Source organism: Trachurus trachurus, assembly GCF_905171665.1.
Source record: "Trachurus trachurus genome assembly, chromosome: 17".
In the NCBI taxonomy this organism is placed as follows: Eukaryota; Metazoa; Chordata; class Actinopteri; order Carangiformes; family Carangidae; genus Trachurus; species Trachurus trachurus.
In genome coordinates, this window is record NC_139900.1 from 6146431 (window position 1) to 6167385 (window position 20955).

The 20955-nt window shown below is 41.9% G+C and overlaps 2 protein-coding genes across 2 annotated transcripts in view; both read left to right on the top strand.

Annotated features, from left to right (window-relative positions):
* Positions 1-20955, top strand: part of retreg1 (reticulophagy regulator 1) — a 332731-nt gene that overhangs the window by 37804 nt on the left and 273972 nt on the right. The window lies entirely within an intron of this gene.
* Positions 10371-12032, top strand: LOC311001082 (tripartite motif-containing protein 16-like; the record flags this gene model as incomplete). The annotated part of the gene is made up of 1 exon (XM_083992045.1): positions 10371-12032. The coding sequence occupies one exon, from the start codon at positions 10371-10373 to the stop codon at positions 12030-12032; it is 1662 nt and encodes a 553-aa protein (XP_083848171.1).

A 20955-nucleotide genomic window follows, 5' to 3' on the forward strand; every position in this document is an offset into this window, starting at 1 on the left:
TCCAATACATCATGAAAACCACCCTCAGACCTGACATCACCGTGGTCTCAGACTCCACAAAGAAAACATTATTATGCTGGATGTTGTGGTGACTAAGGGAGAGCGTATGGAGGAGACATCTGAAAGGAAGAGGGAAAAATTTGAGGGCCTTGTCAGTGACTGTTACAATCAAGGCTGGAAGACAATGTACTCACCTGTGGAAGTAGGGTGCAGAGGTTTTGCAGGACAGTCGCTCTGCAGAGGTTACACTGCACTCGGCATCACAGATGAGAGGAAGAGGAGGGCCATTTGTAACACTACTGAGGCTGCAGAGAAAGCCTCTTAATGGCTCTGGATCAGGAGAGTGGATCAGTGGGAGAGTGCTGCTTGGACACAAGATAAGACTAGAATAACCTTAGCTGGGTCGCCTGAGAGAGTGTGTCTAATGTTCAAAACACCTGAAACACCCAATGACCTCAGGTACATCACTGATGATGTTCCCTAGCTTAGCATCAGAAGATGTGTCATTGTAAAATGATTGTTATTTTTCACCACAAAAAATATTGAGTGGCTGAACATGTTTCTGAACCGGGAAATGAAACACCTTTATATCCTGGGTCCATTTTTCTGTTCAAATGGTTTCCAGTTTTCAGATAAAGGATGAATTCTGGGTTAAGTTTGATTTCAAGATAAGCCAACGTGTTTTCAAGTAACATAATATCATACTTTTTTTTTTTTTACACGTTTTTTTATTGGAGACCAGCATTTCACAAACATTGATACAAGATATAAAGTTATTTTAGCTGTTTTCCACCTTTTTTTTTTTTTTTATATATATATATATATATATATATACACACATTGTATATTAAGAACATATAACCAAAAGAGGAACATCCCCCAAGAACAGAGAGGGAGAGAAAAACAAACAGGATAAACAAATAAGTAAAATTGAATACACAACTAAAATAAGATAAAATGTATAATAAAAAGGGAGGTGAGAAAAACAAATAAATAATGATGATAATAATAATATAAATAACAGTAGGAAAATACATACAGGGTGCCCAGTGTGCTCAATGAAAAATTAAACTGAAATGAAAAAAAAGAAGAAAGAAAAAAAAAAAGGGGGAGAGTGGATGCATCAAATCACTTCAGTTGAAGTCCAGAGAGGTGAGGGTGTTTACATAAGTGATGAGGGGTTGCCATCTTTTATAAAAGTTTACTGCTGAGCCTCTTAAAGAATATTTAATTTTTTCCAGAGACAGAAAAGACATTAAGTCGCTCAACCAAGAGGTAGCAGGAGGAGCATTTGGGCTTTTCCAATGTAATAAAATACGTCTGCGGGCTATAAGTGAGGCAAAAGCGATGACATCAGAGTTCATCTTAGTGAGACTAGTTGGAGCACTAGGAACCCCAAAGATGGATATTAGCGGACAGGGTTCAAGCATGATGTTGAGGGCTTTACTTAACGAATTGAAAAAATTAGACCAGTAGTTGACTAACTTGGGGCAAGAAAAAAACATATGAACATGGTCAGCGGGAGATAGACGGCATCTATCACAGATGTCGTTTGTGCCTGGAAATAGCCTACTAAGTCTATTTTTTGTAAAATGAATTTTGTGAAGAACCTTAAATTGGATTAAACTGAGACGAGCACATGAAGATGAAGAATTGACCCTGATCAACGCCTCCTTCCACCATTCATCTGTCAAATTAAAACCAAGTTCCTTTTCCCAACTATCCCTGACCCTCACAAGGGATGACACATTTGAGGATGATATGAGGTCAAATAATACTGAAATCTTACAGCGAGCTGTTGAAAGAGAGAGTACTTCATTGATAAGAGATCCTATTGGAGATTGAGGAAAGGATGCAAAGTGTGTGCGTGCATAATTTCGTGCTTGAAAATATCGAAACATATGAGATTGAGGTAAATTATATTTAACACGGAGATCATTGAATGTAGCAAACAAGCCCTCAGAATATAAATCTGAGAAATGAACCAAGCCCCTCTCTTTCCACAAAGTGAAAGCTGCGTCTGTGTTGGAGGGGGGAAACAAATGATTATTGCAAATGGGGCTTAATGATATGGGTGAAGAAAGTTTGAAATGTTGTCTGAATTGTTTCCAAATTTTCAAAGAGGAAAGTACAATTGGGTTTTTAATATAACTAGGATAACGAGAAGATAGAGGGGCACAGGCCAGAGCCGCCAGAGATGAGGGGTGGCAAGAAGCATCTTCCATTATGCACCAGTCCAAGCTGGGAGAGTTACACCAGGCATGGATTTTCTGAAGATTGGCAGCCCAATAGTAGAACAATAGGTTAGGCAGTGCAAGGCCCCCGTCTGATTTGCTTCTTTGGAGAGTTGTTCGCCGCGTTCTAGGGTTCTTACCAGCCCAGATAAATTTAGAGATCATTTTGTCCAACATTTGTATAAATGATTTAGATAAAAAAAATTGGAAGACACCGGAAAAGAAACAAAAATCTCGGAAGAATGTTCATTTTAATAGAATTAATTCTGCCTATCAAGGAGAGGGGGAGAGAGTCCCAGCGTGCTAGATCAGATCTAATTTCCATAACCAACTTTGTAAAATTATTTTTATAAAGTAAGGGGAGAGAGTGAGAAATGTTGATACCTAGATAACGAAAGCTGTTATGAGCTAATCGAAATGGTAGAGCATTTGATGGGATCTGTTTCGCTGCTGTGTTTACCGGAAAACATTCGCTTTTACCGATGTTTAATTTATAACCCGAAAAAGATCCGAAAGTTGTCAAGATTTGTAGAATATCATCTACACAGCTAATTGGGTCCGTGACATATAACAACAAGTCATCAGCATAGAGAGACACTCGATGTTCCAGTCCAGCTCTAAAAATACCAGTAAAACATGAAGAAGATTTAAGAGCAATGGAAAGAGGCTCTATTGCTATGGCGAAAAGCAAGGGAGACATAGGGCACCCTTGACGTGTCCCTCTTGATAGAGGGAAATATTCAGACCTTTTAAAGTTAGTTGACACACAAGCAGATGGGGCAGAGTAAAGAAGTTGTATCCAAGAGATAAATTTAGACCCAAAGCCAAATTTTCCCAGAACAATAAACAGGTAGTTCCATTCGACGCGATCGAAGGCTTTCTCCGCGTCTAGGGATATAACCATTTCAGCAGCTTGAGATGTGTTGGGGGATAGAACAATATTTAAAAGTCTTCTAATGTTAGATGATAGTTGGCGACCTCTCACAAACCCTGACTGATCCAAAGAAATGATGTCTGGTAGACAAGGATCCAGACGACATGCCAGTACTTTGGCTAGTAGTTTTACATCTGAATTTAATAAACTTATCGGTCTCCAGCTGCCACATTCATCTAAGTTCTTGTCTTTTTTAGGAATGAGCGAAATTGAAGCCTGATTTAAAATTGGAGGCAGAGAGCCCTGTTTCAGTGAATCATTAAACATGTCTAATAACAAAGGAGCAAGTTGGTGGGAAAACCTTTTGTAAAAGTCAACCGGAAAACCATCCGGCCCCGGAGCTTTGTTGTTTTGCATTGATTTAAGACAAGAAATTAATTCTTCCAATTGTATGGGTTTTTCCAACTCCTCTTTAATCTGATGATCTATGGTAGGTATATCTATATTATCTAGGAAATTATCCATTGTACTCTTATTTGAAGGAGGTTCGGATTGATATAGATTAGAATAATAGGCAGCAAAGGTGGAATTTATTTCAGATGGATTGGTAGTAAGGGAGTGAGAGGAGTCATAAATTTGTGATATGAAATTTGTGGCTGACTGTCTTTTGAGTTGGAGGGCGAGGAGACGGCTGGCTTTGTCACCATATTCGTAGTAAGTCCCTTTGGTCCGTCTTAAGAGGTACTCTGCTTTGTCTGTAGAGAGAAGGTCATATTCAGATTGTAATTTGACCCTTTTAGCATACAGTTCTGGACTGGGAGAGCTTGAATATTCTCTATCAATGCTGAGAATTGCATCAATAAGCTCCTGTTGTTTCTGTTTATTTTTCTTAGCCAGATGAGTGCTGTATGAGATGATATCTCCCCGAATTACTGCCTTTAATGTTTCCCATAATAGAGAGGGAGACGTGGATTCAGATTTATTATTTTCAAGGAAAACACTAATTTTTTTTGAAATATAATCACAGAATTCATCTCTAGCTAGTAGCCCTGTATTGAACGTCCATTGTTTTGTAGTGTTAGATGAAAGTGCTAGATCCAAAATGTGAGGAGCGTGATCCGAAATAATGATAGCAGAGTATTCAGAGGATTTCACAGCAGGTAAAAGAGCTCTGTCTATGAAAAAATAATCGATACGGGAATAAACTTGATGAACTTTAGAAAAATATGAAAATTCTTTTGAGAATGGGTGAAGCAAGCGCCAAGCATCTATGCAGCCCAACTCGCTCATAAGAGATGATAATGTTTTTGACATGGCAGTGGGTGTAAGTATTTTTGGGTGAGATCGGTCAAGTTTGGGGTCTATTACTAGGTTTAGGTCTCCCCCTAGAATGAGACGACGGGTGTCCAAATTAGGAATTTTTGAAAAAAGGGAAGTCATAAAATTTGGGTTGTCCCAATTAGGGGCATAAACATTAACCAATACAACTGAAGTTTGATATAATGTGCCACTCACTATAACATAACGCCCATGGGGATCAGATATAATCTGATCAGGGGAGAACTGGATACGTTTATTAATAAGAATAGCAGCACCCCTAGATTTACTATTGAAAGCTGAATGGAATATTTGCCCAACCCATGGTTTACGCATTCTGCAATGATCATTTAAACGTAAATGAGTCTCCTGGAGGAAAGCAATGTCAGTGTTAAGACCTTTGAGATGAGAAAACACTTTAGATCGCTTTACTGGGCCCCCGAGACCACGAACGTTCCAACTCACAAGCCGAATATTAGACCCACTCGGTCCTCTCTGGGAAATACTTGGGTTAACCATCAATCACCCACAGATGAAAAAATACACAGGTGGTAAGAATGACTGGAAACAAATGAGCATCCTGATTAGAAACCAAACGAGCATTATGGTAGCATCCAGATGTAGGTACCTTTAAGGAAAAAACACAAAAAACCTCCCAGTGAATAAGGAAAAAACAAACATTTCTCCAAAAACACAATGGCCAGTGTTTAGACTGTAAGCCATCCAACAGATTGTTTCCTAGGCTCGTCATAACAGAACAAGACGAGTCGCAGGACAAGAGTACACACAACCGATTTGCCATGCAGTAGGTCTTGCCTCCTGATGAACCAATATACGCCATAAAAAAGTTTATAACTTTTAATCTGGAGTAATATTGAAAAAGGGGGAGAAGAAGGGACCACGTTTTTTTTACCAGGCTAAGCATGTCATCTTCCAGCCAAAATGTGCAGGCAAAGAGAGGAAAAAATACTTCTCGCAAAATTACTAAATGAATAGTAACTATAAAAGTAAAACTAATACAGAAAAAAGAAAATACACTACAGTAAGTAGTTTCAGGCCATAAACTGATGACTTCAAGCCATATAAAAAGTGAAAGAAAAGGGCAGTAAATATTAATACCCACATGTCAGGGAATTAGAGTGTGTTTCTTTAAAGAACTTAGATATTATATGAACAACAGAAACATACACACAAAAGATATGCGGAGTAGAGCAAAGCAAGATAAAAAAAAAGTAATAATAATAATTAAAGCCGCAAGCGGCTATGACGGGCCCTCGTTCCACGCCACTCGGCGTCCCGCTCCCACGCCCCCTGGTCCCCGCTTCCCCCGGGGCGCTCTTCGAAACCCCCGCGCGCCACCGGACGTGGATGGCTGCGTCGAGGGCGGTCCCCTCATCAAACACGTGAAGTTTCGAGCAAATCGGACAATGTAAGATGGAGTTGCGGCAAGTTTACGGTTCGTCCACCAGGGGGCAGTAACGGGATGTGGGCTGTTGCGTTCGGGGTCGTTGCCTCATCACACATGTGAAGTTTCGAGCTGATCGGACAATGTCAATGCAAAATATGGCATTTCCTGTCACCACCGGGGGGCGCTATGAGTGACGTATGGAATTAATATGTCAAATCGTTCAGGGTCACGTCATCATCATGTCCAGCAAGTTTGAAGCTGCTGCGATGAAATCTGTGGGCGCGATAGCATTTAAACCTTTTTAGCTGAATTCGGGAACTTGGCCGTGCGCTAGCAGCCACGCCCTTTGACCTACAGACCTGCGGAGCACAAGCCGTAATCAGCTTGGTCTGTAGATGTTCTGTACCCAATTTGAAGTGAATCGGGCGAACTCCCTCGGAGGAGTTCGTTTTACGTCAAAAAAATGCTAACCAAAATGGCCGACTTCCTGTTGGGTTTGGGGCGTGGCTCCAATTAAATTTTTTGTATGTTTGGGTATGATACACGTGTGTGTCGAGTTTTGTATGTGTACGACAAAGTAAGCGAAATTTGTCTATGGAGAATTTCGGAAAAACTTCAAGGGGGCGCTATTGAGGCATTTAGCCACGCCCATGGGAAACGACTCTATCCGCTGAAAGAGCTCGCCATTCTTGACCTGTGGATGAAATTTCGTGAGGACACGACTTCGTTAAAGCCACGAAAAAGGCAAACGTAATTGGACGTCAAAAAATCGTCAGTCGCCGCGGCGGCACACGGACGCCGCTCGTCGTAGCTTCGCAGCGTTCATAATGTAGCTTCAGCAACTGGTTCTGCATGTATTAGAAGTGGAATGAAGTTGATCGGGTGAAGTATGGATTTTTAATGAATTTTTGCGTACTTCCTGTTACCACCGGGGGGCGCTATGAGCCAGGCAGGAAGTCGATACATCAAAACGTTCAGGGCGGAGCCAACGTCATGTCCTTTGAATTTCAAGTGGCTACGACGAAGTATGTGCGCGTGAAAGGCAAACGTAATTTAAATTGGGAAGATACACAGTCGCCGCGGCGGCACACGGACGCCGTTGCTCGTAGGGTCAAAGCGTTCATGATGTAGCTTCACCATCCGGGTCTGCATGTATTAGAAGTGGAACGAAGACGATTTGGTCAACTATGTATTTTTAACGAATTTTTGTACGTTTCCTGTTACCACCGGGGGGCGCTATGAGCGACGTAGGCAAATAATATGTCGGATCGTTCAGGGTCTCTCCATAGATTTTTGCACCAAGTTTGAAGCGTCTACGATCAAGTATGTGGGCATGAGAGCCAATCGTATTTACATGGCGAGCACCGAAACAGTCGCCAAACTTCGGGGCACGCCAGAGGCCAACCCCTTTGAGCTACAGACCTGCGGAGCACAAGTTAAGCTCAGCTAGGTCAGACGATGTTCTCTACCCAATTTGGAGCCGATCGGGCATAACCCCTCGGAGGAGTTCGTTTTGCGTAAACCAACTTTGAAGCAAAATGGCCGACTTCCTGTTGGGTTTTGGGCTTCGCTATAAGGCAATTTTTTGTTCATCTTCCATTGATAAATAAGTGTGGTGATTTTGGTCCGCTTTCATTAACGTCATTTTTTTCCCTATGGGTTTTTTGCAAAATTGTAGGGGGCGCTATTTAGCCATTTGGCCCCGCCCAAATACAACGCTGGCAAATTATCAAATTTTTCGCGAAGCCCCACGAGGCTACAACGTTTGGTGAGTTTTCGCGCATGTTAAGGGGGTCAAATTGGCGATTATATGTTCGGGAGAATAATAAGAATAATAATAATAATAAACATTACAATATCTGGCATATTTTGCGCCAGGTCTATGCAGTACTTGGTTACTTGCTTGCTTACTTGTTGTTACTCGTCGGCTGGCACGTTGACTAATGTGCATGTCGAATTACAATAGGGTCCTCCCTGGGACGTTGTCACAGGCTCGGGCCCTAATAAAAAATAAAAAAAACAGTTGGCCAAGTTATTCATATAACATATTATCATTGTCCATGTTTGACTGGAGATGATAGGTATGTGGTAGGCTACTGCAAATAGTTTGTGGTCCATTTCAGTACTGTAGTCGCAGCTTACCTCAAGGAAGTCCAGCAAAAAAGAAAAATAATGATAAAAATAATAAAGATGGTCCCAGAAGAATCGTTAAGTCATACATACAGGTGATGGATCCGCTCGCTCCCTCTCCTCCTTCATGTGTCGCGTATGCGCTGCTCGTAAAACTGCTCCGCTTGCTCCGGGGAGTCGAAGATGTGGGTCACACCGTTGAAGGTGATGCGCAGCCGGGCAGGGAAGATCATGCCGAAGCGTATTTCTTTGTTGAAAAGCAAGGATTTCACCTGGTTGAAAGCTGCTCTCTTCTTCGCCACTGCAGCACTGAAGTCCTCGTAAAACTTGATGTTGTGACCACGATAAGTCATGTTGCGGTGTCCCTTTGCCCACAGTAACACTCTCTCTTTATCGATGTAGCGGTGGAAGCGTACTATCACCGGGCGGGATCCTTGACGAGGTTTGGGTCTGAGGCTACGATGGGCCCGGTCTAGCTCAGGTGTGGAGTTTGCTAGTGCCTCTGCAGCCACTTCCTTGAATAAATCTGCCATGAATTGTCTCGGGTTGTTACCTTCAATGTCCTCAGGGAGCCCAATCACTCTTAGGTTCTGACGCTTTGAGCGAGACACCAAGTCCTCCACGGTAGCCTGGAGAGCACCATGCTCTGCTGTTATCGAGGTTAGCTCAGAGCGTAGCCCCGCAACTTCTAGCTCCAGGTTAGCGACGCTATCTGACTGGGCTGTGAGGGCCGTTTCCATCTCCGTGATCGTGGAAGTGTGTTTAGCCACGGTGGTGGTAATGGACTCAAGGGCTGAATTAATCGGGGCGAGGGCCGCGTTCAGGGAGGCGGTGAGCTCTGCAGTGGTGCTCTTCCTGGATTTTTCCAATTCGACAATTAGCGTTTCCAAAGTGAGGGGGGAAGGCCCCGGCGCCATGTTGCTAGCTCCCCGACCAGAGAAGGGAAGAGTTTGTTGCTGTGTCTGGCTTCTCCGAGTTTGGTTACTCATTTTTGTGCAGGTTCAGCGCGACGTTAATTAAAGCAAGTAGTTACACTGAAAAAATGAACTTGAAAGAATTACGTATTTAGCACAATTTCCCGAAATAATACGGAGGTCTGCCCCACACGTCCGTCCTCTACATCGTCAAACCGGAAGTCCCATAATATCATACTTAACTAATATTAAGTCAGTTACACTTCAATGTACCATATTTCTTGATAAACCTTTCAGAGGACACAGTGGTACAGTGGTTTGCACTGTCTGGGTTCTGGGTTTTATCCCTGGTCCATGCTAAGTTGATTGGCCACTTTAAATAGCCAGGTGGGGTCTATATGGGCCCTGTGATAGACTGACATCCTGTCAAGGCGTTACAGTATTTTCTAATGATTTGTTGTATTGAGTCTGATATCAAGTCATTTGACCTACAAATCTGTGTTTTCTATTCAGTTCAAACCTTTAAACACTGATCAGAGTGAATTATTTCTAGACTGAACCAACTTTTGTAAGATTTATTGTCAAATTTCTTTTTCTGGCTGCATGGACAGATAATTTATTTTGTGTTATGACAATTTCTCCTTAAACTCAGTGTCATTTTCTTGTATATTAGTAAATCATTTTTGCAGTGTAATGACTCATTTACAGGTGAACTACAGCAAGGGCCACTACTGTGTTTTTATATGGGGCCGCAGGACAAAAGTGTTTTGACCCAGCGAGTTAATCTTTAATAATATATTGTTTCCTATCAGCTGATTCGATTCTGTATGTCCTCTCTGACTGTTCCATTGATCTCATGTAAATGTGAAGCAGCTGAGTTCAGCACAGCAGCTCATCATCCTCAGTGGAGGACAGAGGACCAGTGTCTCTGTATGAAGACAGAAGCTCTCGAGGAATTTCCTCCTGGAGACGTGTTGAAGTAAACGTACAATTGGAGGTTTGAAAGAAGTGACACACAAGTTCACGTGATCCAAGACCATGCTGACGGTGCAGTTTAACAACTAGATGACTTCCTTATATTAAGTAGATGATTTCCTCACACTAAGGAATCAGATGAAAAGTCAAAGGTCACAGCATCACAATATATAGCACTTTTTTATTCTTCTTTAAAACTCCATGAACTTTACTTGAAACACTAAGAAGCATGAAAAGACTGCTGCTGTGAGCTGCTCCAAGTTTAACTGTTGTAACTGGGTCATAATTTTAACTGTGAGCTGTAAAAGGAGATAACAAACCCTGCCTGTCACAGTGTTGTATCAAGGTCCACACTGTCAACACCTGCCCTTGTTCTTTATCCTCCCATATATATAAATATGAGGACGTATAAATATGAGGACAGAGATAACATGTTGTGAAATGCAAGAGTTGATGAGTCTCACAGCAGGTGAAGCAGCAGAGATCAGTCTTCCTTCGAAAAACTCTCAGGAGGTGAAATGGCGCAGAAAGGAGTTCATCTGGACCAGGAGACCTTCTCTTGTTCCATCTGTCTGGATCTACTGAAGGATCCAGTGACTATTCCCTGTGGACACAGCTACTGCTTCAACTGTATTAAAACCCACTGGGATGAAGAGGATGGGAAGAAAATCCACAGCTGTCCTCAATGTAGGAAGAACTTCACACCAAGACCCGACCTGGTGAAAAGCACCATGTTAGCAGCTTTAGTGGAGGAGCTGAAGAAGACTGGACTCCAAGCTGCTCCTGCTGATCACTGCTATGCTGGACCTGAAGATGTGGCCTGTGATGTCTGCACTGGGAGAAAACTCAAAGCTGTCAAATCCTGTCTGCAATGTCTGATCTCTTATTGTGAGAATCATCTCCAACCTCATTTTCAATCACCTTCATTTGGAAAACACAAGCTGGTGGAGCCCTCCAAGAAGCTCCAGGAGAACATCTGCTCTCATCATGATGAGGTGATGAAGATGTTCTGCCGCACTGATCAGCAGTGTATCTGTTATCTCTGCTCTGTGGATGAACATAAAGGCCACGACACAGTCTCAGCTGCAGCAGAAAGGACTGAGAGGCAGAGAGAGCTGGAGCTCAGTCGACAAAAAATCCAGCAGAGAATCCAGGACACAGAGAAAGATGTGAAGGTGCTTCAACAGGAGGTGGAGGCCATCAATGGCTCTGCTGATAAAGCAGTGGAGGACAGTGAGAAGATCTTCACTCAGCTGATCCGTCTCATGAAGAAAAGAAGCTCTGAGCTGAAGCAGCAGATCAGATCCCAGCAGGAAACTCAAGTGAGTGGAGTCAAAGAGCTTCAGAAGAAGCTGGAGCAGGAGATCACTGAGCTGAAGAGGAAAGACGCTGAGCTGAAGCTGCTGTCACACACAGAGGATCACACCCAGTTTCTACACAACTACCCCTCACTGCCAGCACTCAGTCCATCTACACACTCATCCAGCATCAATATCCGTCCTCTCAGACACTTTAAGGATGTGACAGCAGCTGTGTCAGAGCTCAGAGATCAACTACAGGACCTTCTGAGAGACACATGGACAAACATCTCACTGACAGAGACTCAATTGGATGTTTTACTGTCACCACCAGAGCCCAGGACCAGAGCTGACTTCTTAAGATATTCACAGGAAATGACACTGGATCCAAACACAGCAAACAGAGATCTGTTATTATCTGAGGGAAACAGAAAAGTAACGCGAGTTAAAGTTCAGTCTTATTCTCATCACCCAGAAAGATTCACTACATTGTGGCAGGTCCTGAGTAGAGAGAGTCTGACTGGACGTTGTTACTGGGAGGTGGAGTGGAGAGGAGGAGGAGTGCGTGTATCAGTCGCATACAAGAATATCAGCAGAGCAGGGTATGAAAGTGTGTTTGGATGTAATGACAAATCTTGGTCGTTAAATTATTACAACAACAGATTCACATTTAGGTTCAACAAGATCGAAACTCCAGTCTCAGGTCCTCAGTCCTCCAGAGTAGGAGTGTACCTGGATCACAGAGCAGGTATTCTGTCCTTCTACAGCGTCTCTGAAACCATGACTCTCCTCCACAGAGTCCAGACCACATTCACTCAGCCTCTACATGCTGGACTTTGGGTTAGTGATGGAGTCACAGCAGAGTTGTGTAAACTCAAATAGACAAAGATCATTGAAGGAGCAGTTGGTTAAAATCTGTATTTTAGTTCATCACTTTCTTTAGTCTCCATGTTCACCTGTCAATCAAACATTGTGGGCGGGACTTTGACCTCTTGTCATTTCTTGTTGTGTTGATGTTTGAGTTTGTTGAGGTGGAGCTGGAGCCGTGGAGGAGATCACTGCTCATGATGATGTTTCTTTACCTAAACTCACATTTCTCCACATGAAAATAGAAACTTCTCTGAGCTCTAAATGTTTGTTGGATGTTTGTGTTTATGTGTTTATTGTTGTTTTGGCCTTAACAGAGAAATCACCAGACCTTCCTTTTGACTGAGGTTTGTTCTCACAGTGGAAACAAAGAAATCTAGAATCACATTTACATTCATGTGTTGTTGACTCATACATAAGGTTTATGATGTTTTATCAAACTGTATCATGATCAATGAGGAAATGATTGATGGTTTTCTCAGATTTTGGTTAAACAATGTGACTGTGTGGATGGAGGTGTTGAAATCACCGAACAAATGTAATTTAATTAAATGATTCATATTTGTATGTTTTTCTTTATGCATGAACTCAATAAACCACTAGTGTTGCAGGACCAGTGTGTTGGTTCAGTTCCAATAACTGTGCTCCAGTGGCAGTTCTTCCAACATTGCCATCTAGTGGCCCTGGTGAATGACACCAGGCTCCTGTGAACAGTTAATTTACTGTTTACAGCATAACTGGTACTATTTCCTACATTGTAGCCAATAATCAGTTTGAAGTGATGTTCATTAGGCCCAAACAGCCAGTTCATCTCCTCAGTCAAATCGAATAAATTTAATTTTTTACAAAAAAACAATTCCCAACAGAAGTCATCTCTCAAGGCATTTATCAAACAGAGCAGGTCTGGACCTTCTCTTCATAATGGTATTTACCCAACAGTTCCCAACAAGAAGGAAGAGATAAAGAGAAAAGGAGGTACTTTACTTATTGTACTGGTGAAATCTAATAACTGTAATAGACCTTTGCAGCAGGCAGTAGACAGGACCGTGCAGGAGAAGGTGTTGCAGATCCCAGCCCAATGGCTCTGGAGATGGGAGGACCTGGAGTCGGTACAAGAGGAGATAAAGAAGGTACAGAAACTTCACAATCATTTCATGGGCAGTAGAACCTGGCCAGGAAGTCAGACTGTATTATTAGTTAGGATGATATCAGTTGGTACAATGTCTGGGAATGGGGATTATCTGCTGAGTATGATTGTTTTTTTTTTTTTTTTTGGCAGCAACTAGCTGAGCACAGTAGGAGAGGGATGAGTTCAGACCTTAGAGTGATTGACCAATCAGGTAACAGCATTTAATAGAGCCGCGTAATAATAATAATGTTATTCATTTTGGCTGGATGAGATGAAAGACCTGCCACTAGCGGAGACCAGTCCCAGTTGATGTTTTTCCCTTTCCTGAAGGTTACACTAAACATTCCTCATAAAGCTGTGAAATATACTGTATATTTGGCTCAGTCAAAGGAAAATGATGCATTTTTTAATGTTTTAAATGACATCATGATACAGTCACACTTTGAAATTAAATAAAACTTAATAAAATAGTGATAATGTATGTTTCTATTTGGCCAGTGGAAAAAAATGTTTGGCTGGTACATTTTTGGAGGTCACTAGCCAGTGGTAGGTGAAATAGGTAAAATGTTAATTTTATGCCCCTAATACAGGGAATAAAGAAAAAAAAAAAAAAAAAAAAACTGACCAGTAAATAGACAATGACAGCAGAATAACATGAGTATCAAAAATCTACCTGCTCTGTCAAAGGTTTACATCATAAACATTTTTGAACATGAATTTAACAAATAATACAACATGGACTTTACACTCCCTCTTATCTTAGCTGCATGAAGCTCTACAAAACAATATGTAGGCTAAATGAAAGAAAATTGTAATAAATTCTTCCCACAGAAATGACCACTTTTTGACCCATGAACTTAGTTTCAACAATATAAGTGTTAGGCTGGGGACAGCTCTCCATTCCGACACACCTCCACTTCGACACCCCGCTGTTCCGAAACACCCCCACTTCGAAACACCGCTACTCCGACCCCTCCCCCCCGCAGCTGTCCAAGGTGCTGAACCGCGTGACGTTGTTTACATTCTGCTTTGCGGCTTGTCTGTGAAACGTGCGCTGCTCAGAGACTGGGCAGATCTGTCCCACTTGCTTTCTCCCCGACTCCGTTGTTGGAGATCTCCCACACAGTAAAAGAAATACACTTTTTTTCTCCCCCCCTGCTCCGCTCGAGCGCGGCTGAAGCCGACTTGAGCTCACACGGGCGCGAGGCTGCTGCAGCCCGCGCTCGTGCTGACAGCTGACTGAGGGAGATGCTTTGGTTGGGCTTAGGCAATGCAGAAAGGAGTTGGTTAAGTTTAGTAAAAAGACCAGGTAGAGGCTACAGGCTAGAAGCATAATGAACATTATGTCATTAATATGAAGTATTTGCTTGTTTTGCAGTTAATTATGCACATGATCCGTTTGACCCCAAAAGGGAAAAAAGGATCACTGCGCAGTGGGGATTTCCCCCAATAGCCTTTTCGGAGTAGCGAGAAAAAATAGAAAACCCCGCTATTACGATGAATGGAAGTCTATTGTCAGAAAGGCGGGGCTTCGGAAAGGCGGGGTGTAACCGTTAGGCTATAGCCTAGATCAGTCATTCCCAAACTGTGGGCCGCGGCCCCCTGGTGGGCCGCAACGGTATTGCAAGTGGGCCGCCAAATCATTTTCAAAATAGTATGATTTTTGTGGAAACATTAAAAATATATATATTATATGTTATAGGCCTGGGCGATAAAACAATCTCCAATCTGGACCGCGATTACGATTATCGGCTATGGACATTGATCACACGGCAGAAATAAATGCGACAGCAGCCTGTCAGTCTGCCGTCGGGGCTGTGAACGCGCTCGAGCGAGTAGAGCGAGTATTTTACTCACATCCGGTGTGAACGCTGTCGTTTGAGCTGCAGCAGCTAAAGCTAAAGTGAAGAAGGAAACGGTGAAAGTTGGAAAAGAGTGGAAGTGGAGCAACTAGAAGTGGAAACTAAAGTGACGAACGTGTGGAGCGGTTCAGTCCGACCCGCCGTCCATTCGCCTGTGTCGGGTCGTCATGCGTTTTAAGCCTCGAACCGGCGACCCAGCAAAGTACCGTAGGCTACGCCTGCTTTCATTAGTGTCGGAGGCGGAGGGTTGAGTGTCCAGTAGAGCAGCGGGCCAGTGAGGAGACAGAGGAGGCTCCAGCAGCTTCATGTTGCTGCTGTGAGGAGCAGCGTGCAGTCAGAGCAACGTGATGATACTCCGGTAAGAAAGTGGAGGAAAAAACCCTGACTTTGGAAACACGGAGCTGCTCGTGTCGTTTATTCTGCGGTAACACGTTTCATATGCTGACTGGTCAACGGCGTGAAGAACAGGCTCTTGTAGGCTAGATGCAGGGTTACAGTGTGTGTGTATGTCAGCGCTGTACACAGACACACACACACGGGAGCGTCGGCAGTGAAGTGAAACAATAACCTGCTGATCACCTGAGCTGACGTGAGCTTTGAGTCAGAGCACTAAAACTTTCAGAGTAAAAAAGCTAAATATTCATCAAGATCCATAGAAGGAGATCCTATTTTACCAAAATAACAGTAGTAGATGTAGCCTACAGCTGCCTATCCCTCTCACTGCAGGTAGCCTAGTCCTAACTAATGCAGTCTAACATTGAACAGAGAGGCATGAACGTCTTTATAATGAAAATATTATAATACAAAAAATATGATAAAATAAATAAAATAGGCCTATTAATATTCTTTAAAATGAAATGGACAGAATGGTGTTTCTGGAGAGTTATAGGAAAACAACAACAATTTAAATCAAACCAAAAATGAACTCATGTCATCCTCCCAAACTGAAGCCTTCTCTGTTATTCAGGATTTAGTCAGGATGCTCCTCCAACTGGCAGCATCAGCTGTGTTACAGTAGTGACTGTGGAGCTTACATGCCCCCTGCTTTCAGTTCAGTCCTCAATCTTTATCATTCAATTAAAAAAAAAAAAAAAAAAAGCTCTGAGAATGCATCATTTGGTCGAAGGTGGGCCTCGAAAATTTTTTAGATTGTCAAGTGGGCCCTGAGTTGGAAAAGTTTGGGAACCCCTGGCCTAGATAAAGCAAAGTAATGATGACTTTCAACATATAGCCCAAAGAGCTGCATATTATATGATATATTATGAGGAAAATGAATGTCTCACTGCTGGCACACAGTGAAACCCCACAATTGCTCCAAGAGCCAAAATACTGTATAAGAATGATACAACTTCAGCACAACTTTATAATACAAAACACGTTCAACAAGTCAGCTCTTTGCACAAAATAAATCACAAGGTACACAGCAACATTTTACATTAATTAGTTACCTTGTTCTCCGGAGCAGTACAGAGGAGAAACACACAGACATCAAAGACAGCTGCCTCGTGGAAGCTAATGGCTACGAGCTAAAGCTAACAGCCTTTGGCTAGTGATTGCTACTAAATGTTTTCTTCACAGCTTCACTGTTATCTATATAAATTCCTGTAGGAATTAAAATTGAAATATAGTTTAGCCATATCTTGTCGGGTCTTGGCAACTTCTTAAACAAAAAAAAAATCTGTTTGCCATCTCTAACAAAGCTTGCCCTGACGTTTTCTCTGCATCAACCAAAAAGGGAACTTTTGCACTGCTCCGCGCCGCGGTTGCATGGCAACACAGATAGTCTCTGATTGGTCAGACCCACCTGACCTGCAGTTCTGTTCTTAAAGAGACAGTGGAACATTAAATATACAGCAGTGTCAGAGTTTCACCCTATGGTTTCACCACAGTCGGTTTGTTGTCCTTTATGTTGGTCACTTTGTCTCTGTGGGTTACACACAGAAAGCAGAAGATAATTTCTGTATGACTTGAGTGAGGAATGTTTTAGTAAAGCGACAGGTTCATGACTTATGACACATGACTCTTTCCAACATTTTAGACAAAAAAAGAAAGGTAGGCTAATTATTGATGGAAAACCACAGCTTTTTCAAAAACTATTACAAACAGTGCCAGTCATCAATGATCAGCACTGACGGTCGTGAGATTTATGGAGCTATTTCCCTGACATTAAAAGTTGGCATTGAAAACAGAATTTGGCATTGTAATAACAATTTTTGGCATTGAAAATAAAAATTGGCATTGTAATAAAAGTTGTATTGACACTGAAACAAGTATCGGCATTGAAAAATGTTGGAACACAGGCATAAAAAATACAATATTTTATTTGTTTTTTATTATTTATTATGTCTGGTCTCTTACTGTGAAAAACACCTGCAGCTTCATTATGATGTAGCTCCATTCAAGAAACACGAGCTGGTGGAGCCCTCCAAGAAGCTCCTGGAGAACATCTGCTCTCGTCATGATGAGGTGATGAAGATGTTCTGTCGCACTGATCAACAGTGTATCTGTCACCTCTGCCTGGATGAACATAAAGGCCACGACACAGTCTCAGCTGCAGCAGAAAGCACTGAGAGGCAGAGAGAGCTGGAGCTGAGTCGACAAAAAATCCAGCAGAGAATCCGGGACACAGAGAAAGATGTGAAGGTGCTTCAACAGGAGGTGGAGGCCATCAATGGCTCTGCTGATAAAGCAGTGGAGGACAGTGAGAAGATCTTCATTCAGCTGATCCGTCTCATGGAGAAAAGAAGCTCTGAGCTGAAGCAGCAGATCAGATCCCAGCAGGAAACTCAAGTGAGTGGAGTCAAAGAGCTTCAGAAGAAGCTGGAGCAGGAGATCACTGAGCTGAAGAGGAAAGACGCTGAGCTGAAGCTGCTGTCACACACAGAGGATCACACCCAGTTTCTACACAACTACCCCTCACTGTCAGCACTCAGTCCATCTACACACTCATCCAGCATCAATATCCGTCCTCTCAGACACTTTGAGGATGTGACAGCAGCTGTGTCAGAGCTCAGAGATCAACTACAGGACCTTCTGAGAGACACATGGACAAACATCTCACTGACAAAGACTCAAGTGGATGTTTTACTGCCACCACCAGAGCCCAGGACCAGAGCTGACTTCTTAAGATATTCACAGGAAATCACACTGGATCCAAATACAGCACACAGACGTCTGTTATTATCTGAAGAAAAGAGAAAAGTAACTTTATTGAGGAAAGAACTGTCTTATTCTGATCACCCAGACAGATTCACTACATATTATCAGGTCCTGAGTAGAGAGAGTCTGACTGGACGCTGTTACTGGGAGGTGGAGTGGAGAGGAGGAAGAATTTGTGTTTCCGCTGCATACAAGAACGACAGCATAACACAGAGCTGGAATGAATCTATGTTTGGAAACAATGATAAATCTTGGGCACTACGGTGTGATGACAGCAGTTTCACATTTTGTTTCAACAAGATCCAGACTCCAGTCTCAGGTCCTCAGTCCTCCAGAGTAGGAGTGTACCTCGATCACAGAGCAGGTATTCTGTCCTTCTACAGCGTCTCTGAAACCATGACTCTCCTCCACAGAGTCCAGACCACATTCACTCAGCCTCTACATGCTGGAGTTTGGCTTTTTTGTGTCAGAGACACAGCAGAGTTGTGTAAACTCAAATAGACAAAGATCATTGAAGGTGCAGTTGGTTAAAATCTGTATTTTAGTTCATCACTTTCTTTAGTCTCCATGTTTGTGGCTAAAAGCTCGTTGTTGTTGTGTCTCTGCACTGCACTTTGACTTCTTGTTATTTCTTGTTGTGTTGATGTTTGAGTTCGTTGAGGTGACAATCACAGCTAGGTAAACAACAGAAATGTGAAAACTGATGCTCAACACTAGAGGGCGCCGTCCTCCTGCTGTCCAGGGAGGTAGTGGCGGTTAAAGCTCCTCAACTCACTGCAAACAGATGAGATATTTTAGTATTTACCACTATGTAGAGCTTAAGATACAGTATGAAGCTGACAGAAAAGCTGGAGAGGTCAAGTGACAGGACGATAAATATTCAGGAGAAAAATGGTCGACAAAATTTGATTTGATTTACCGTATTTTATTTGCATCCCCATTAGCTGATACAGTACAACTATTCTTCCTGGGGTCAGCACATATAAACATATAACAATAAGAGTACACAATCAAAGCATAAACAAAAAGATTGCACAACAACGTGCAGTATATAAAAATAACATGACCAATAATTCAAAACATATAATCAGATACAGAAAGATATAGAAACACAAAAAACGCTGAAAAAACCAAAGCAAGACAAGTACCACTACATAGCAAAAAAAGTAAAATATTTGTAAATATGGAAAGATCTTTTTTTTTTTTTATATGGAAACAAGCAAAGGTACACTACAGTCTTGTATAAGCAGCCATGAGGTGTTTCTTCACCTGTTTTTTGAAACTTGCCCTACTCTGGGTTTTAGAAATGTGACCTGGAGGGAGTTCAGTTTGTCGTCAGAAATTTGTTTTAGCTTTTCGAATGGCATGTTTACCACTAATTGCATGTCTGGTGGGATATCGCTGAGTGTGAGTTGTTCATACAAACAATCAGGAATTTTAAAATGATGAATGCAAAGGAGAGCAGGAATGCTTTTAACCTCGCATCTACTTTCAGCCGGTCGAGTTGGCCATGCATTGTTAATGTTTGATCTTATTGTACAACCAGCTGCTTTATTCTGAATATGTTGAAGCTTCCCTAGATTAGTTTTTGACACAGTAATCTAATTGTGACAACTGCAAAGTCTGCAGGACTAGTGTTTTCAAGGGTGTTATTAGAAAAGGAGAGCATCTCTTGACTATGGAAATGTTTCTCCCCATCTTTTGTACCAGTAAGCCTACATGCTTTGACGATGACAAATTACAGTGTAGTTACACTAATGAGTTTAGTCTCTTGTACTTGCTCAACAGCAATTATATTGTGGATTAGATCCATCTGAGGACTGGAGCTTTAAGAGTATTTGGACCCAAATAGAATGCTCTTGGTCTTACAAATGTTAAGAAAACGTTTGTTATATCAGTGTTTCAATCAAATGCATTTTGGAGCTCTTTGTTGAGGACTGAGGTAATTTCCTCCACTGTGGAATTCCACATAACCCGTATATCCAAAATGACATCACGAAGATAAGAGGATAGAAACCCTTGCCGTTTGTTCATAAAGCCATTTTCAAAATCTTTAAAAACAATTACTTTCACCTTTAACATAGAGGTGAGGTAGATCGATACCTAACAGTATCTGTTTTCCGAACAGTTTCCAGAGATGATCTTAAACATATTCAATAGCCTATTACCCCTCATTTCAGGACAAGTAAACATATTTTTCACTTTCACATTTACATTTCCACTATTTCAAATAGGGCATACTATATATTCATTCATTTACCTGTGACTCAGATCTGGAAGTGTTTTCCCCACAGCACCTGAAGGCAGCAGTAGTGCTGAATCAGAGAGGAGCATCGTGCAATCCTGTCAAGTCACAGTTAGAAACACCAAAGTCACGAAATTGACTGATATAACTTTCACAATAAAAGCACCAAAGCATGAAGAAACATAGCCTATCTTTGGCTGTAAATCTGAATACACCACACAGTATTATGGAAAAGTTTCTACAATGATGTTTATCACAAAGTATTTATTTATTGCACTCTCCGCACTTTCTCTTTTTTTTCTCTCTCTTTTTCTTTTTCTCTCTTGGATATGTGTGCCAGTGTTGCTACTGTAATGTATGGATTGTGTATGTTTTACAAGTACAAGGCAGCTGTATTATGCCCAAGATGAATTTCCCTCCGGGACAAATAAAGTTTAGGCCTATTTGATTTGATTTGATTTTAAGCAACTTTCTCTTGATTGCACACTAAATAGCTTTAATTCTTGTATTTTATTTTGTTTACATTTTTTTTTTAATTGTCTT